Source organism: Hyperolius riggenbachi, chromosome 3 (genome assembly GCF_040937935.1).
Source record: "Hyperolius riggenbachi isolate aHypRig1 chromosome 3, aHypRig1.pri, whole genome shotgun sequence".
Classification (NCBI taxonomy): Eukaryota; Metazoa; Chordata; class Amphibia; order Anura; family Hyperoliidae; genus Hyperolius; species Hyperolius riggenbachi.
The window spans coordinates 158219184-158238521 of record NC_090648.1 but is presented as its reverse complement, the minus strand read 5'-3'; the positions used below and the strand labels follow the sequence as shown (position 1 = coordinate 158238521).

Sequence of the window (19338 nt, the reverse complement as noted above, 5' to 3'; positions counted from 1 at the left end):
GAATGCTGCCCACATAACGATTATTTACGGTGAATGCTGCCCACATAGTGATTATTTTCTGGGGAATGCTGCCCACTTTATGATTATTTTCTGGTGAAATGCTGCCCACTTTACGATTTCTGGTGATATGCTGCTCTCTTTAAGATTATTTCATGGTGAAATGCTGTTCTCTTTATGATTATTTTCTGGTGAAATGCTGCCCACTTTACGATTTTTGGTGAAATGCTGCCCACTTTACTAATTACTATACAGGGAGCACCTATACCTAGCATTACCCAATGTGGCGCGCTTAGTGTGCCACACTCGCTCCTTTTTATTGGGGGGGGGGCGGAGTTGGGAGGGGTGGCGGTGGTGAGGGGGTGTCTTATAATAACCAGCACCGGGTGTCAAATGCCCTAGGTGCGCCGCTGGATACAGCTGAAACTCAGGTAGGGCCTTTACTAGGGTGCTGATAAATATAAGAAGAATTATAAAATAACATTAAACATAAAAAGACATTTGCTTTTGTAATCTTTGACCATGAAGCATTCAGATTACCATCAATGATGAGCAGTTCAAGCATGTTTCGTAAAATAATTTGTATGTGTCTGTGTAAATATTTTATACCTAACAAAGTACTGTATATTTGCCATTTATTGTAACACTTATTTCTTAGTTCTTAAATGATTTGCACCTTTCTCTTGTTTCTTGTTTAGATCTTCCCACTCAGCTATCCCCCTGGACTGATTGCACAGTTATTTTTCTCTGTTTATGTTAACTGTGATCTGGAATAAATTAGTGTAGCTCTTCTCACATTTGTGCCTCCCCCTCCCCACCCCCTTCATTTATACTGATCAGCCCTAAATCTCCAAATATTACTACAGGATTTAACAATTGGATAGATATTCTCTATAAATTTACATCATACTGTTTTACATCACATTTTATATGCTTTTGATTCCTGATAATCCACCCTGCCAATTTAGTAATATTTTTAAAACTTAAAGTGAACCTCTGGACTAAAAATCTACTCAGCAGAACTGAAAAGGCTTGGTGTTTCTTTAACAGTTTCACAGCATCAAAACTTTGTTTTTCTTACCAAAGCATCATTTTTAGCTGCATTTTTATCTAAGCTCCACCCATCAAAGAAAAAAAGCCTGGGCTTTTTTTCCCTGATGCTGTGCAGAGCATGATGGGATTTCCTATGTTGTTATTCACATTGCCTATCAACTGGGAGAGGTGCTCAGGACACAGGACAGTTGGAACTGTGTCTCACGCTCCCTGTCACCTCCTTTCAACCAAAAAGATGGCTGCCATCATGAAGTCAAACATTTGCCTGTTCTTTTAAAACAGGGTGGGTAAGAGATTATATTACCTATCTATTTTAATTAACATAACTAATGTAACTTAATGACAGTATGTTTGTTTAGGCTGGAGTTCCTCTTTAACTCTATTAAGGAACTCTTTTTTGTCAAATTTGATGAATTTGTTATTATGTATATACCAGTCTTTAAGTATGGGTTAACTCCAAAAGAACTTATTTTTTTGTTTATAGTTCTCTTTCAGTTGCTGTTTCTCACTGTTGAATGTAGTTTGAAGTTTTGTTATAAGTGTTGCAGAGCAACATTTTATATACAGTATGTAGACATAAGCCATTTTGTTTGTGCAGGGAGGCAACTCCTGCCATTTCACGAATTCTATTTGTGGCACATTGTTCTTCAGTAAGTAGGTTGGACTACAGTATTTTACAGTACATTTACAGTATTTTACAGTACACATTGAGAAGGTGTTTCACGGTTCTGTGGGGAGTCGTCTGTCACAGCTTCATGCAGAATTTATTGTGTTACATGCACACGCTGGTATAATTTACAGCACAATTTTCATAATATAATGGTATGCGCTATACCATTTTCAATGCTTAGTGTTTTACTCCAAGGTGGTTTATTACATGCCCGATACCATATACTTGCCAATTCACTTTTTTTCTGACATTTATTTCTGTCCAGCAGGGAGAGTGAAGAGAATCGCTCTAACAAAGACAAACATTTTCAATCCGTTCCATGTTTTCTTAAAAAATTGTTTTAGAAGTTCCAATTTAAAGCAAACCTGAAGTGAAAGTATATATGGCGACAGACCAGGCTTTCAAGTTTTTAAACTCCTACCCTTATGATTGGAAGAGAGAACCCACAATACCATGCAGTTCTGGTATTTTATACTTATCTAGTCCACTTTCTCCTATTGTTATGGATGGATAATCCTCAGCCACAGCTGACTGTAAAGCCATTCTACCCACTCGGCATCCCATGCCAGGTACTACGTCTAACGTTTTTTTATTAGCTGTGATGTAAATCACAACACTTCACAGCACTTTCCTCCCTCTTTAGCGCTCCCACTGTCCTCCGTTCTGCTCAGCCAAAATCTTTGACTGGAACAGAACGTTGATGATGGGCTAGGAGGAAGTGTCAGTACTTCTTCCTCTCTGCCCATCATCGGGAACATCCCCTCAACTCGCGACTCTTAGTTCCTATCTGCACAGGGCCCTACGGAGCTGCATTGTATGTGGTCCTGAGGTGATTTAGCTCAGAACGATAGTGTACTAATGAGTGTATTAGTACCAGGGGCGTAGCTAGAAATGACTGGGCCCCATAGCAAATTTTTTGTATGGGCCCCCCCCCCCCCCCCCGCGCCGCTATCCCCACCGCCATTTCACCAGAAAATAATCGTAAAGTGGGCAGCATTTCACCATAAAATAATCATAGAGAGGGCAGCCTTTCACCATAAATTAATTGTAAAGAGAGCAGCATTACACCATAAATTAATCCAGGGCTGTGGAGTCGGTACAAAAATCTTCCGACTCCAACTCCGACTCCTCAGTTTATGAAACCACGACTCCAACTCCGAGTACCCAAAATGGCTCCGACTCCTTAGTCTAATACTTAACAGGGCTGTGGATTTTGTACAGAAATCATCCGACTCCGAAGTTTATGAAATCAACGACTCCGACTCCGGGTGCCCAAAATTCCCCCGACTCCGACTCCTTGACTGCGACTCTACAGTACTGAATTAATCATAAAGAGAGCAGCATTTCACCATAAATTAATCGTAAAGAGAGCAGCATTTCACCATAAATTAATCATAAAGATAGCAGCATTTCACCATAAAATATTTGTGAAGAGAGCAGCATTTCACCAGAAATTAATCGTAAAGTGGGCAGTATTTCACCATAAAATAATCGTAAAGAGAGCAGCATTTCACCAGAAAATAAGCATTATGCGGGCATCATTTCACCAGAAATCGTAAAGTGGGCAGCATTTCACCAGAAAATAATCGTTATGCAGGGAGCATTCACCAGAAAATATTTGCTATGTGGGGAGCATCCACCAGACAATATTTGCTATGTGGGGAGCATCCACCAGACAATAATCGCTATGTGGGGGGAGCATTCACCAGACAATAATCGCTTACTATGGGGGGGCATTCACCAGACAATAATCGCTATGTGGGGGGAGCATTCACCAGACAATCTCTCGCTATGGGGGGGGGGCATTCACCAGACAATAATCGCTATGGGGGGGCCATTCACCAGACAATAATCGCTATGGGGGGGACCATTCGCCAGACAATAATCGCTATTTGGGGGGAGCATTCACCAGACAATAATCGCTATGTGGGGGGAGCATTCACCAGACAATAATCGCTATGGAGGGCAATTCACCAGACAATAATCGCTATGGGGGGGACCATTCGGCAGACAATAATCGCTATGTGGGGGGAGCATTCACCAGACAATCACTATGTGGGGGCAGCAGCCAGCACCTCTCTGTCTCCCCCATCCCCCCCCCCCCCATAGCAGCCAGCACCTCTCTGTCTCCCACAGCAGCCAGCACCTCTCTGTCTCCCCCATCCCCCCCACCACACACAGCAGCCAGCACCTCTCCCTCCCCCATCCCCCCACAGCAGCCAGCACTTCTCTCCCCCATCCCCCCCCCACACACAGCACCTCTCTCTCCCCCATCCCCCCCACAGCAGCCAGCACTTCTCTCCCCCATCCCCCCCACACACACAGCAGCCAGCACCCCTCTCTCTCCCCCATCCACCCCACAGCAGCCAGCACTTCTCTCCCCCATCCCCACACACACACGCAGCACCTCTCTCTCCCCCATCCCCCCACAGCAGCCAGCACGTTTCTCCCCCATCCCCCCCCCCCCACACACACACACACACGCACAGCACCTCTCTCTCCCCCATCCACCCCACAGCAGCCAGCACTTCTCTCCCCCATTCCCCCCCCCCCCACACGCACATCTCTCTCTCCCCCCCCCCCCCACAGCAGCCAGCACTTCTCTGTTTCCCCCATCCCCCCCACACACAGCAGACAGCAAGTCCCCCGGCCAGGCCGTTCCCCAGCACCCACCCACCTCCGACCGTGCTCCACAGCAGCCAGCAACACCAGCCAGCCAGGCACATGTATTAATTTACTTGCGGGCAGCTTGCGTGGGACGGTCACGGTGGGGTGGGGCCGGGTCGGGTCGCTCCGCTCTCCTCCGCTCTGGCCTCCTCCAGTCCAACAGGCACAGTCAGCACCCTGAGCAGTCCGCTCCCTCCCTCGCACGCGCATAGGACGTCACTCCTCCTTCTCCCTGGCTGGCCGGCCCGGAAGCCGGAACTATAGAGTAACTGTCGGGCCGGCCGCCAGGAGTATCATTGCGCCCAAGTAGTCCCCCTCCTCACAGCCACCTTATCAAAGGAGGAGGGCCAGGGAGGGGGGGGGGCCCGCAGCTCTAAAAGTATGGGGGTGGGGGCCCCGGACAGGACCGACATTAAAAAAAAAAAAAAAAACTAAACGAAAAAAAAAAAAAACTGATGTACGGGCAGGCGGGCCCCCTGTGGCGTAGGGCCCCGTAGCAACGCTATGGTTGCTATACTTATTGCTACGCCACTGATTAGTACACTATCGTTCTGAACTAAATTACCTCAGTACCACACACAGCGCAGCATGCTGTGCAGATAGGAACTAATAGCGGTGAGTGGAGGAGGCATTCCTGATGACGGGCAGAGAGGAGGAAGTACTGACACTTCCCCCCCACCCATCGGTGAGCTCTGCATTTTGGATAAGCAGAGTGTGGGACATGGGGGGGGGGAGGGTGTGAAAGGGGGAGGCTTGTGCTGTGACTCTTATGTCACAGCACAGCTAATATAAAAGCATTAAACTCATTTTATTTAAAAAAAGAGGTCAGGGGTACTTTAATGGAGAGAAAGTTGATGCGTGTTTGCAACCATGTACAGCAGTGGGAGCTTTTTCTTTTCATTAAATACATGCAGCCAGACTCCATTACTCCAATATGTCTCTGTTAAAAGTTTTATAAGTTCCCTTACCTTTTCATATACTCACATCCAGATGACCAAATTGCCTTAGTAAGTGACACTTACATCCATGACTTGCCCTTTAAGGTTGTTAAATAGGAAAATCGTTTTGAGTATTTTTTTTCTCGCTTGAACAATTACAGATCCAAATATTTTTACACTTTTTTGTGGCTTTTTAGTTCATTAACACTGAAGTACTGTAGTAGAACATGAAATGTGATTATTGGATTACAGGAGATAATATAACAGTTTATGTTCCATAAGCACACAATGAGAAATCTACTCAATATTTATACACCAATCTACTCAATACTAATTTTGGTAAGTAATATTTTTAATGGGTTGCCTTGGTGCAAGCATTTCTTTATTGCTAGAATTTGGACAGAGAACTGTTTTTGTAAAGAAGCTTATTTATTGGAAAGTTGTACTATTATGTTGGCTTGAAAATCACTAGTCTGTGAATTATAACTTGTTGGCTTGTCCACAGACGCCATTATATTAATCTGAAAATGTGCCAAAGTAATATTTGCACTCTAATGAGCTGTAGTACATTCATTGTGTAAGAATCATAAACCTACGGATTCAAAGCCATGAAAAATACCCTTTATTTATACATTCCTAAAATGGATTTCTAGGAATTTAAAGAAAAAAATATACCAAGTCAGCCATCTGCATTTTCCAAGGCTATATAAATAGGGTTCAGTAGTCAGTGTTCTGAAGGACATTTCCAATACCATATTTTAATGGTGACAATAGCAGTCACATAACTGCCACCCAGCTTCTTATCTTTCCTGGACAACCAGACTAAGCCCTTATTCAATTCACTTTTTCTCCTAAGTTTTCTCCAAGGGGATATTTTACACTTTATTAATAAATTGCCTCTTAAGCCTTCTGCAAGCTAGAAAATACTCAGAATAACTTTTGACAGTGCCTTTTCACTTACATTTTTGTACTTTTTCAGTTGCAAAGTGCTGAAAAGTTATTTTAATCACAAAATGATTAAGTATCTCCTAGGAAAAAACTTGGGAGAAAAAGTGAATTGAATATGGGATGAAGTCTGAGACCCGGGCCCATATGCAATTAACTTTTTCTTCTGAGTTGGTGATAATTTTAAACTTGTCAATAAAATGCGTTTTAAGCCACCAGAAAGCAAGAAAATGCTCAAAATTATTTTGATAGCACGTATTCACCTAATTTTTTATACTTTTTTTAGTTAAAAAGTGCTAGAAAGTTATTTAAAATCGAAGATGAAAAATTATCTCCTAGGAGAAAACTCAGGTGAAAAAGAGAATTGCAAATGGCCCCTTGTCATAAAGCGCTTTTTAAACCCCCAGCAAGCAAGAAAATAATAATAATTTTAATAGTACTTTTTCACCAGCCTTTGGGTACTTTTTCTATTGTAAAATGCGGAAGTTATTTTAAAGAGAAGATGAAAACTATCTCCTAGGAGAACGCAAGAGAAAAAGGTAATTGCATATGGGCTTCGGGTCCATATGCAATTAACTTTTTCTCCTGACCTTTCTACTCCTTTGATATTTTCAAACCTTGTCATAAAAGGCCCTTTAAACCACCAGCAAGCAAGAAAATACTTGAAATAATTTTGATAGTACTTTTTCACCAACTTTTGGGTACTTTTTCAATTGTAAAATGCTTAAAAGTTATTTTAAAGAAAATATAAAAATTATCTCCTAGGAGAAATCTCGGGCGAAAAAGTTAATTGCATATACACCCCGGACCCATATGCAGTTCACTTTTTTCCTTCGTTTTCTCCACGATGATATTTTCACACCTTGACAATAAAATGCCTTTTAAACCCCCAGCAAGCAAGAAAATAAAATTGGTACTACTTTTTTTTATAATACTCTTGGAACTTTTTCAATTGTGAAATACTAAAACATTATTTTAAAGAGAAGATGCAAAATTATCACCTAGTAGAATACTTAGGAGAACAAGTGAATTTAATATGGGATAAAGTTTGACACCCTGGCGGTATAGTGCATGCATCTCCTGTAGACTACTGTGGAAGACTGACCTTCCACTTGTATATCTTGGAAACAAGGGCTCTCTGTGATTTTTGTATTGCTAATTCCTGGAGATCTACTTTATACTGAAGACACAGAGATACATTACAAATTGGGTTAAAGATGTGCAAGAGTGGAAACATATAAACCTTTAAAAAATGAGATTATTGTCATGTTGCACACATACAGTATTTGCTTACCAATACATGTTATTAAAACACTTACTACATAAATTAACTACCTACTTACATTAATACATGACTGTATGGAAATATTTTTACAATCCCTATCGGTATGAATAGGAGCTGAAATGAACTCCAAATGTAAAAACCTCTTGGTTAGATCACAGACCAACTAACAATATAAGGTCTGTGGCGTGTGTCGGCCAATAAAATCAAAGGGGTATGCCAACCATGCGACTCTGTGAGGGTCTTTGCTGATCCCCCCCACTTGTAAGGTGAAAGCGGGGTGTAGCTATCTCACATGCGGCAGGTGCTAACACACTAGGGCGGCGAGTGAGAGAAGCTGGGAGTTACATGCTCTGACCAACTGTATGTCAGTAATACTGGTCAGTAAATGCCCAGACTCCTACCCTTTATCGCTGGTCCCTATGGGAAAAATGGGGAGAGGTATACTCAAACAACGTGCATGGTGCTGTACAAAACTTGTTACCCTAATATGAACATATTTCACTTCAGCTCCTATTCATACCGAAAGGGTTTGTCTCCTTTTTAGACAGAGTGTTTGCAGCAATTTCCCTGGTATCCATTCGGTTAGTGTTTGGAAATATTTTTAACACAACTGTTCCTTATATTCCTCATTAAATAAGATCTGTAGTTTTAACATTTTACTTGTCTTCTAGGTGGCCTAGGCTCTTAAAGAAAATGTGTGTATAACTGTTTATGGATTGAGACCCACAGATCAGTTAATTTAGGTGCAGATCACGTCAGATAATTCTGGCGCCTCCATAGGTGGCTGTCGAAATTGCAGCTATGGTGGCGTCAGGCATGGTAACTTGGGCAAAGGATACATTGTGGGTATAGCAGGTGCCGGAGTTCCAGTATACAATAGTGGAACTCCGGCTTTCAAAATTATCGTTGACAGCAATTTGATTTAGTGGCACGGAGACAGGATAGTGGCAATAGATAGCATCGAAGGTTAGTGTTGAGTATAGGTGTGAAGAGTTTCTTGTTAGGTGTAGGTAGGGGGAATCGTATTAGGCATAGGTAGGGGGGTTAGTGTTAAGCGTAGGAAGGGGAGGTGTAATGTGAGAGTTAGGTAAGGGTATGTAATAGTAGAATATTGGTAAAATTACGAGTGGGATGACAGAGGGTTAGGGATAGGTATGCTTAGGAGAATTCATGGAGAAGCATGTGATTAGTTTGATCAGCAGATAGATTTTCAAAGCTCTGATTTGTTGTCATCACATTGTGTTTTAGTACATGATCATGACTAGCAAATCAGAGAATTATGTATCTATCACCTGACCAAACTGATCACATGCTTCTCCATATGTTCTTCTAGACATGACCATCATCACTACAGAGGGTATTGGATCTTTTATTATAACAAGTAGCTGTCATAACAAAAACTTAGTTGACCAAAGGGCAATACAAAGTTGGTGGTACTTTTCTTCCCTGACAAAGTATCGAGCACTAGTAAGGAGTCACCTCAGTGCAAGCTTTATAAATACCATTTACTAAAATAATTATGATACAATGCAAAACTGTTGTTTTAAAGCACAAAGTGGCAAACGAAAAGTCACATTATCTTGGTTGGCAGATTAGTCCCACTTTCTATATATTTAGATTGTCAAAGCAACCCTGCAGTAAGAGGTATATGGAGGCTGCCATATGTATTCCTTTTTATACAATTCCTGTCTTGGGCTTAGCAGTTGATCTTCATACCACTACACAGAACTCTTGTTCTCTGTTAGGCTTGTATCACACATAAATGTGTATATTTCTAATCCAGTCCTGTCCTCGCAGTTTTGCATCAGTTTTCTCAGTTGTACCTGACTAGACTGGAAATGTACACTTTTTATGTGTGAACCCAGCCATAGAAACACATACAAAACTGATGCCAACTGTGAAAAATTGATAGGAGAGGACTGGAAACCTTTTTATGTGTGAACCAAGCCTTAGTGTTTTGAAGTATTGAAGCACAGGAACCGCAGCATAGCTAGGCTAGTGGTATTGTTTCAAAGGGAATACATATGGCAGCCTCCATATCCCTTCCACTACAGGATCACTTTAAATACAGTATAAGCTTTTGATACATTGTAATGAAATCAATATCACTTGGCACTTTACATATGTATTTGTTCTAATGAAGAAACCATATGTATTAATTTTGCATTAAAAGATGAGAAGGTTATTCATAAGCCCCAAGGTGGCAATTATGTCTACTGACAAAGTGAAACAGACAGACATGTATTTGTTAAGTAGCCCTCAGCAGTCTACTGTAAGTCTATCCGAGAAAAAGAACAAATTTCCTCTGAAGCATGTCACATAGTTATATATGGCAAATGGCGGAGGACAGAAACACTCAATTTGCTTTGCAGAATTGTTTGGGTCCTAAGAGCAGCAGCACATGCACACAGGAACCCAAACCAGTCCTGTCTTACAGCCCAAAATGAATAGAGACAATGATGTTCGAGTGTTCTTTCTCAAAATACTATACATTTAAAATCAATGTATTTCTGAGAATTATTCCATTCACCGAACACTTGATTTGCCAAGTCCTTGGTTTCTAAGGAGCTGTGTTTGCGCTCCTGCAGAGCTCTTTCCCTCAGAAGCTGATAGCAGTTCCCGAGCACCTCTGAGATCAACAGGTGCAAAGAACTCAAACGAAGATTAAAAAGTAGATAACCATACCGAGTACAAAGCTTATTGAATCGCTGTTCAAAAAAAGACTGGCATGAAAGTCAGCATGCATTACTATTGCAATTGTGAAGATACCTATTTAAGGAAGTTTGAACTCAAGTAACATTCCATTTGCATTGATGTGAGAAGAGAACAGCTCATTTGATTAATAACGATGTAGGCGAGCCAGGTTTTGATCCCACCGTCTCCTCTTTGTGACTTTGGGCAACTCATTTATGTCTTGGTGCCCAAGGCATCAAAATGACATCACAGGCTGGATGAAGGAGGAATTTGCAAGGACTGATATGTACTTGGCAACAAGCACATTACATCTGTATTGTTGTGCATGCAGAGACTTGGCTTCAGCCATACATTTTGGCAGTTCCCGATTCCATGTATATATATATGAATGTTCTGTAAACAATCGATTATGTTTGAAATTGGGAAACTGCCATCATTTTGTGTTTTATATGATTTGACTGTATAGATTTTTTTCCTCAAAAAATTAACATAGTTGTTTTTAGTTATTTGCATTAGTGCAGTTTTATAAGTATTACTTTGGTATGGTAATAAAGTATGTCATATTGTATATGAACTCTTTTTATCTCCCTAATATTGGCAGGCTCCTATATTGTTTAAAATACACAGAATCCAAGCTCATCTCCCTAATGAGGACACTTAAATAAGATGGAGGTGCTGAAGGGGGTTTGGCCAATAAAAAATTCAATCAACCCTTTGTGCACTTACATACAATACTCATTCAAACATAATGATAAGGAACCCATTTCTCTACAGCTAATTAAAAAGCAGAGGCTTTAGTTAGTAAAAAAAATGCCATTATTTTGCATAGTGACATACACCATATCGCGGATGTGTTCTTTACTGTTCAGCAAAACATCAGTTAACCCTTTGCACACTCACACACAAATGTTTTCGGGCAAATTAATAATCCAGGAACCACTGCTATCCCCACAGGTGATTTATAAGCCGTGGTTTTTGTAACAAAATAATACATTCTCTTGTGTATCACATACACTGTATAGAGGCTCCTCAAAGTTTGTATCTGTCCTAACTCTGGCTCTATAATATGTATAGTGCAAGCATGCAGGCATTCAGTGCATCAAGATTTAGATTGTAAGCTTGCAAGGGCAGGGCTCTCTCCCCCTTTTATGTCTTGGTAACCATTATACATTTTATTCATCATGTTAATTTTATCACTGTCATTACGAATTCTATAATTTGTATTTTGTATCATTCTTTGTATTTTGTCACTAATTATGTATCTTGTATATTGGTGTACACCATTGTCTGTATTATTATGTACCCCATGTTTGTTCCTTACTTTGTACAGTGCCACGGAATATGTAGGCTCTTTATAAATCAATAATAATAATCAATATATCTAAAGATTAAGAGCACATATTCTAACTTCCTTTCTTGGGACAAATATTGCACCAAACAAATCCCAGAAGGAAGCTACAAAGCAGTAGTGAGCAGAAACTACGCCAGTGCGAATTTATGCATCGTAGTTCGCATATACGCATCGTAGTTCGTAGGTGAAGTTTCAAAACTACGCTTACGAATGTACATGTAGCAAAGTACCGCTACGGGTAGCTTACGCCCACTATGCGTAGTTAACATTAGTGTTGGGCGAACACCTGGATGTTCGGGTTCGGGAAAGTTCGCCGAACATGGCCGCAATGTTCGGCATGTTCGGGCCGAACCCCGAACTCCCCGAACATCCCGCTTGTAGGGGCCCTATGGGGTCGCAGGCATAAGGGGGGAGCATGCCCCGATCGCGGGGGGGGTCGGAAATTCCCCCCACCCCCTCCGCTAGCGCTCCCCCCTCTGCCCGCTTCCCCATACAAAAGTTGCAAGAAGTACCTGTGTCCGGGTGGTAGTGGGTGGCTGTCTGGCTGGCAGTGGGCGGCACTATGCAGTGACTAAATGAGGAGGAGGAGTCCGGAGAGTGACGCGTTGAGGGAGGCCGGGCAGCGGGCGGTTCAGCAGTAGTACTGCTGAACCGCCCGCTGCCCGGCCTCCCTCAACGCGTCACTCTCCGGACTCCTCCTCCTCATTTAGTCACTGCATAGTGCCGCCCACTGCCAGCCAGACAGCCACCCACTACCACCCGGACACAGGTACTTCTTGCAACTTTTGTATGGGGAAGCGGGCAGAGGGGGGAGCGCTAGCGGAGGGGGTGGGGGGAATTTCCGACCCCCCCCGCGATCGGGGCATGCTCCCCCCTTATGCCTGCGACCCCATAGGGGGGCCGTATTCGGTCGAACAGGGCCCTGTTCGGCCGAACAGGGGCCCTGTTCGGCTAGTAATTTGGCAGTTCGGGCGAACGCGAACAGTTTGGCCGAACACCACCAGGTGTTCGGCCGAACTCGAACATCACCCGAACAGGGTGATGTTCTGCAGAACCCGAACAGTGGCGAACACTGTTCGCCCAACACTAGTTAACATGTGTATTGCGTAGTGAACTACAAATGCGTTAGTGTCTAAATTTCCGCATGCGATTGTTTGCTTACAAATTTACGCATTTGAAAGGGGAATGTACGCATAGAAGAGTTCCCTGTACAGTCATTTAAAAAGGAATTAATGCGTAAAATCCACATACAATACGCTTCACACTACGCGTAATTGCGTATTTTAATGCGTAGTCTATGAAATGCATATGAAGCGAATATTTGATTTCGAAGCCGTAGTTTGGCGAAGCGTAATTGCGTAAAACTACGCGTAGTTCCAGCGTAGCGAAGTTGGCTGACTACGACCATCCCTGCTACAAAGTATATCCATGTGCACCATACACATACTAGCATAAGCTGTGCACATTGCACATTGCCTGGCTGTCCTGCTGATATTTTGTCTATAATACTTTTAGTCATAGACTAAGTTTGATTGGATTTGCCGCATGCTTGTTTCAGGTTGGTTATTCAAACAATACTGATACATGAAAGATCACCAGGACAGCCAGGCAACTGGTATTGTTTAAAAGGAAATAAATATGTCAGCTTCCATATCCATCCCAGGTCAGTTGTCCTTTAAATTTTTTGGACCTGAAACAACAATATATGTTATCATTGACTGCAGCAGTGACTGTGTCATATTTTGTAAGCCTGTGGGAACTTTTATGTGTTATATATCAGGATCTTTCTATTGGAAAACATGATAGTTGCAGAGTCAAAAGCTCTTAATGGTCAAACATGGAGGCTTGCTTCATTTGACCTAAGCATTGTGAGTGGCCTTGGTGTGGTTTTGCTTCCTAAGCCTAAAGGACCTTCCACACTGCATGCAATCCAATTTTTAAAGCACCTGCGCTTTGCTAATTGAAAGGATACTGGAGATAAAATACAGACTGAGTTGCGCCTTCTTCAGTGGTGCATTGTGATTTCCATCAAAACGCAATCGCGGTGCCTGGTGCAGTTTTCCTGCATTTGCGTTCGTGTCAAGTCTATGGAAGCACACGCTAATTGCATAGCAATAACAGAGCTATGCAATTTGCAAAGTGATTTCCCATTTAAAAAAAGTTCCCACAGCTTTTTTTCTTTGTTTTCACATTCGGAAACGCAATGTCTAACACAGAACTCACCCGTGAATTGCGCTAAAATGCTCACTTGACATGAACTGAAAATCACAGTGCACCATAATCGCGATCACCATTTTCAGTGTGGAAGGGTCCTAAAGTAACTTTGTTATCTGGAATAAGATGTTTGGAGGCATCAGGATGGCATTGACTGAGAAGCATTGTACACTTCCTACACTATCTTCTCATCCATGCCTATATAAATAGGTCATGATATGGGTTACTCTGCACTTATTCCTCAATAAGCATGTTTGTTCTTTGTTGTTTTGTAGGTGTAATCTTGCTCCAGTGGAAGAATATGCCAAGGATGTTGGCACAAAGACACATCTTGTAACCATGAACCCCTCAGTGGTACAACGTGCTTTTGAGGATCTTGTCAATGATACCTGGAAAGAGAAATTTTTGCAGCGCTTAAAAAGTTTGAATGAAAGTATCCTGTGGATCCCAGCATTCATGGCCAAAGGTGGTGAAGAGCGCGTAGAATGGGTGAATGACCTAATTATCAAACATCACATTAAAGTTCACACAGCCTACCCTTCCCTCCGTCTCCTCCATGCAGTCCGGGGGTAAGATTTTTTTTGTACCTTTTTCCATCAATAAGTTTTATTGAGAGATATTAATGCATACAAAAAGCATAATTAAGGTTAGGCACAAGTTGTGTGGTAACATGGTCAAAAATATCACACAAGTATCCAGGTAGAAACATCAACATATAATTTGTAAACACTCTTTGCCTAAAATGTGAAAAATAAGAACCAACTGTGTGGATCTCAAATTCAAATAAAAAACGTTATACATATATATAAACTGTTTTTTGAGGTGGCCACACTATATTGTTCTTGTAGTTTAAGAGATATTTTCAAAATCCGAACTTATATGACATATAGTCTGAAGCAACTGAATGGAGTTGTCAGAAATTAAATGTTTGTTGCATGTTTCTACCAACCTTATATTGTAGTTTTCTGTAATGTATGCACCTTAAATGTAGAGTCAAAGTAGTATGTTAAACCAATCGGTTTTTGACAACAGTTTCTGGGGATAAGAATTAATTATTATCTGAATTTTTTTATTCTACTGCAGTCATTGCGTAAATGTAGATAATACTTTTCAGAAAAGGTTAAAGGGTTAAACAGTCTACAGATAAAAATGATGGTCCAAGCTGTAGACAAGGTCTGACTATTCACAGGAGGGTCCATTGAGCAGCTGTACTATAAGACTGCTTGGATAGATGTGTTATTGCAATGTAGAGGGGAAAGGGAAGTCATGCATATACAGTGCTAGTTTTGGCTTGCTTTAAAACTTTTATGACTCCCTTATTGCTGTGAGATGCGTCAATTTACTTGGCATGATGACTTTCACCCTCACTCTACTGCAGCCAATGGTGGTCTTTATATATCCACTATGTTGTTTAGCTTGAAGCAATACCTAAAGACTTCTGTCTCTGAGCCTTATACTGCAGTACATTTTCACATTTGTAGCTTTAACTTCTCATTGATTCTCTGATTAAGTTGCCCTCTAGCCATGAAACATGCCTGGACATTTTCTATTGGTCTAAGCATCAATTGCATCTGGGTTTGCTGGTCTCTTTATGTCATTCTTATGACATTATGTTTTTTACACTTGCAGTAACTATTACCTTTTGAACCAGCATAGTTCACAATTGCTAGAGCTTCAGTTGCCAATCTTGGTGTACTGTTCATGGTTCATAAAGTATTTTCAGTGCATTCTGGATTTCAATGCATTAGTGGGAACACTCAAATGGATGACTTAATAAATACAACTCAAAATTGCTCAAAATGCATGGGGCAGTGCATTCAAAACAGTGTATTGCAAGCACCCAAAGGAAGAAATGCATTAGATGTGTTAAGATCCAAAGTATTCATGCACCAGGGGATACTATTCAAATCCAATCTATAAGTGGGTCAGTACCACCGATTAGTAAAAATATAGCTCTTTATTTGCAAAAGTTTAAAATCAGGATACAGCTATAGGTACTTGTTCAAAAAAGGAGCTCATTTTTAGTGCATTGTCAGTACACACTGTTGCACAGTGAAAAAGTGTACCCATCAGACAGTGCAGTCTGATGTCCCTGGGTATTGCACACTAATTCACGTTGCTGAAATCATTGTGGCAGTCAGGCCTGGGGCACACTAGGAGCGTTTTTCTATGTGCCTGTGATTAGAAAAGCTCTTGCTAATGAAATGCTATGTATGTGACCCCACTTGAGGGATGCAATTTAAAAAAAAAATCCATGATAGCATTACATTAGCAAGAGCTTTTCAAATCACAAGCGCTTAGAAAAGGCTGCTAGTGTGCCCCAGGCCTGAACGTGACAGTGTGCCCAGGCCCTTCATTTTTATAGAGAGTGAGGCCAGGATGAGGACTCAGCATTATGTTGTCCCTCTGCACTGTAAGGTAAGCTTATAGTTGGACATACGTACAGTGCTTGAAGAGCAACTTCACTGAACGATAGTAGTAGGGGGGGGGGGGGGGAATCAATCAAGACATAGCAACGTTAGAAGTTAAAAAATAAAAAATAGATCAGGAAATTATTAATTTGTTCATGTTGTCCGATGCTCCATGAGCCTACAGGTCAGTATCTTCAGTGCTGGCAGGCATGAAATAAACTAAACAGAACAAAATGCTGCTATGTATCTATCTATCTATCTATCTATCTATCGCTTTTTCTCTTAAAGAAACCCTGAACTGAAAATTAAAAGTCAAAATAAGCATACACAAGTCATACTTACCTTCCATGTAGTCTACTCCTCAGTGTCTTTCTCCTGTCCCGCGTCCTGTTTGTTCACTGTGATCAAGGGAATTTTCCGTCCTCCATTTTGAAAATGGCCATTACCCATAACAGCTTTCTGGTCAGCACACAGTTAAACTGTAACATCGCCCACTTGAGCCATAGGGAAACATGAACATTACCTGGTACATCAGTTTTCCCCTAAGCTATAACTGACATCAACTGATATTTTACTGACAGCAACTGATATATTTCAGATCTGACAAAATATTGTCAGAACTGGAAGGGATTATTGTCAGAAGAAAATGGTGAGCTTCAGAGAGGAACTGATGGCAAGGTAACTATGTAGTGTTCATTTGAAGTTACCTTGTGTGTTTATTTTAAATATTTTAACTCAGTACGGGTTCTCTTTAAGTTTTCTTCTAGGACTAGGTGAAAATATCACCCAGGAAAAAACTTAGGGAAAAGGGTAAATTGGATAGGGCCCTATGTAACGATTGCGGAATCGTCTCCGTGGTCAGCGCACCAGACGTGCGCTGACGCGGCGGATTTCCTCCACAAGCGTATTATTGAGGACACCCAGGCTAGGTGCTATGCACCTGCAGAGGGAAATTCCTGTCGGCAGGTGGAGCTGTGGAGTGCAGAGGAACAGCTCCTCTGCCCTACCACACACGCCAGACAGGAATTGTATGAAGGGAAGAAACGCAATCGCAAGAGAAGCGATTGAGAGTGGGCACAGAGACAGATTGTGTGTGTGTGCATAAAATTAGTCGCCAACCCGCGACTGTGCACACACCACAGCAGATAAGAAGCAGGAACGCGATCGCGAGAGGTGCGATCGCCAGACGTGACACAAGGTTACAGCAAGGCGGAGCACGAGAGTAGCAAAGGCACAGCAAATAATACAATAAGGAGATACGGAAAATAACAAATGCTAGCTAACCGCGAACACCGCACTCATTCGCAACAGTGCACGCGGTTATGCGCGGTCTCCACGTGATAAGCACAATAGAGACAAGCACGCCTAACTAACCATTAACAGACAAACATGAAACAGAGGACGCGAGCGCTTGCTTAACGGTTACCTCACCGAGCCTCCAGCAAGCGCAGCAGACAAGACAGACACACGAAAACAGGGACAAGCGACAGAAGGATCCCCAGCGCTAGCTAAAAGTGGCTAGCGCGATCCCAGAAGACAGAACAGAAGGATCCCCAGCGCTAGCGAAAAGTAACTAGCGCGATCCCAGGAGACAGAGTAGCAGAACAGAAAGATCCCCAGCGCTAGCGAAAAGTGGCTAGTGCGATCCCAGAAGACAGAACAGAAGGATCCCCAGCGCTAGCGAAAAGTAGCTAGCGTGATCCCAGGAGACAGAACAGAAGGATCCCCAGCACTAGCGCTAGGGCGAGTGCGATCCAAACACACGGCAGACAGAACAGATGAGGTAGGCAGAAACAACCGCTGTTCCAACCTACACTCCAGACTCAATCAGAAGGATCCACAGCCGCTAACGCTAGGGCTTGTGCGATCCAAACACAAGACAGACGGAACAGGCAAAACAGATAATACAACCTGACTGGGCTAGAAGGGGAGCCTAAAGCAACCCCCAGGAATTAACTATACTAGATAGCAATGGCTGACACTCCAGCAGTGTCCATCAGGAACAGACCATGGAAGGGAAATGTCCAGCAAAGCATTCTGGGAGCAGAATGCTTTTATAGTGCCAGTCATCAAAAGAAGGCAGGTAACGGATTTGCATGACTAATGTATGCAAATCCCTCAGCAACACAAGCTGCAAAACTGACAGAAAGTCTCTCTTAAAGAGACCTGCAGAATGCAGACGTGAACAGTGGTCAAAACGCTGCCTGTCTGCACAGGCAGCTGAGCAGATTCTCACAGTACCCCCCCTTCTAGGGTCGAATTCCAGACGACCCTCAAAACTGATATCTCCAAACCATTCTAACAGAAGACTCATGAAGGTCGGGGCAGCCCGACAAGGTCCAATTCCAGAGTCAGTCCACCCGAAACCGACCTCATCGGAAACAGAAGCCACCGAAACATGCCCATCAGTACTACCAGTCTCAGTATAACACCCATCAGGACTGTGAACGCCAGAGAAGAAGCCATCGACACCCTCCAGACAATACCCACCACCTTCCAAGGAGCGTCCGAAAATACCAAACCTGCCACAATACCTGTTCGAAGTGTCCCTTACAACACAAAAGCCACCGTTGATCTTATCCAGGGTACCAAGCAAAATCTCTCCCGGAATCTCCCAGAACCTTTTGAAGCTCCACAGAGATCCCAAGAGGGTAGAACAATCACCAGGCTCACATGGAGAATTACCAAGAACCCCCATGGAACCAATGACATTTCCGGATTCAGAATTACGAGGACACCCATCAAGATCAAGACTTTCAGGGACCACTTCTGGGCATGCAAGCAGGCAGGCCATATCAGAGCATGTCTCCACCGAGGAAGCATCTGAGTACGCTGGTAACCGAGGCACACTTGGGCTTTCTGGGTCACAGAGCACACTGGGGTACACCAGCACAGGAGAAACCTCAGGACATGTCGGGGAACTGCCAACCTCAGAGTCCAGCACGACAAGACCAAAACTAGTACCGGGCAGAGAATCATCATGAGTGAACGTCACAGGCACTGGACTTTCAAAAGAAGACTCGGATACAAATTCAGAAATTTCTGTGACAATAATATCATCATTGACTACACAGGCGTGAAGCTCCATCAGAGCTGAAAAGGTAGCCAGCAAG

The 19338-nt window shown here is 42.5% G+C and overlaps 1 protein-coding gene across 6 annotated transcripts in view; it reads left to right on the top strand.

The window, feature by feature from the left end:
• ST8SIA2 (ST8 alpha-N-acetyl-neuraminide alpha-2,8-sialyltransferase 2) overlaps positions 1–19338 on the top strand; it is a 359528-nt gene that overhangs the window by 277938 nt on the left and 62252 nt on the right. For all 6 annotated transcript variants that reach the window (XR_011030249.1, XR_011030250.1, XM_068275151.1 and 3 more), the window contains one exon: positions 14090–14383. Coding sequence is in view for 4 of the 6 variants with exons in the window: in XM_068275151.1 (XP_068131252.1) it covers positions 14090–14383 (294 nt within the window). In the remaining 2 variants the exon portion in view is untranslated. The remainder of the gene's footprint in view (positions 1–14089; positions 14384–19338) is intronic.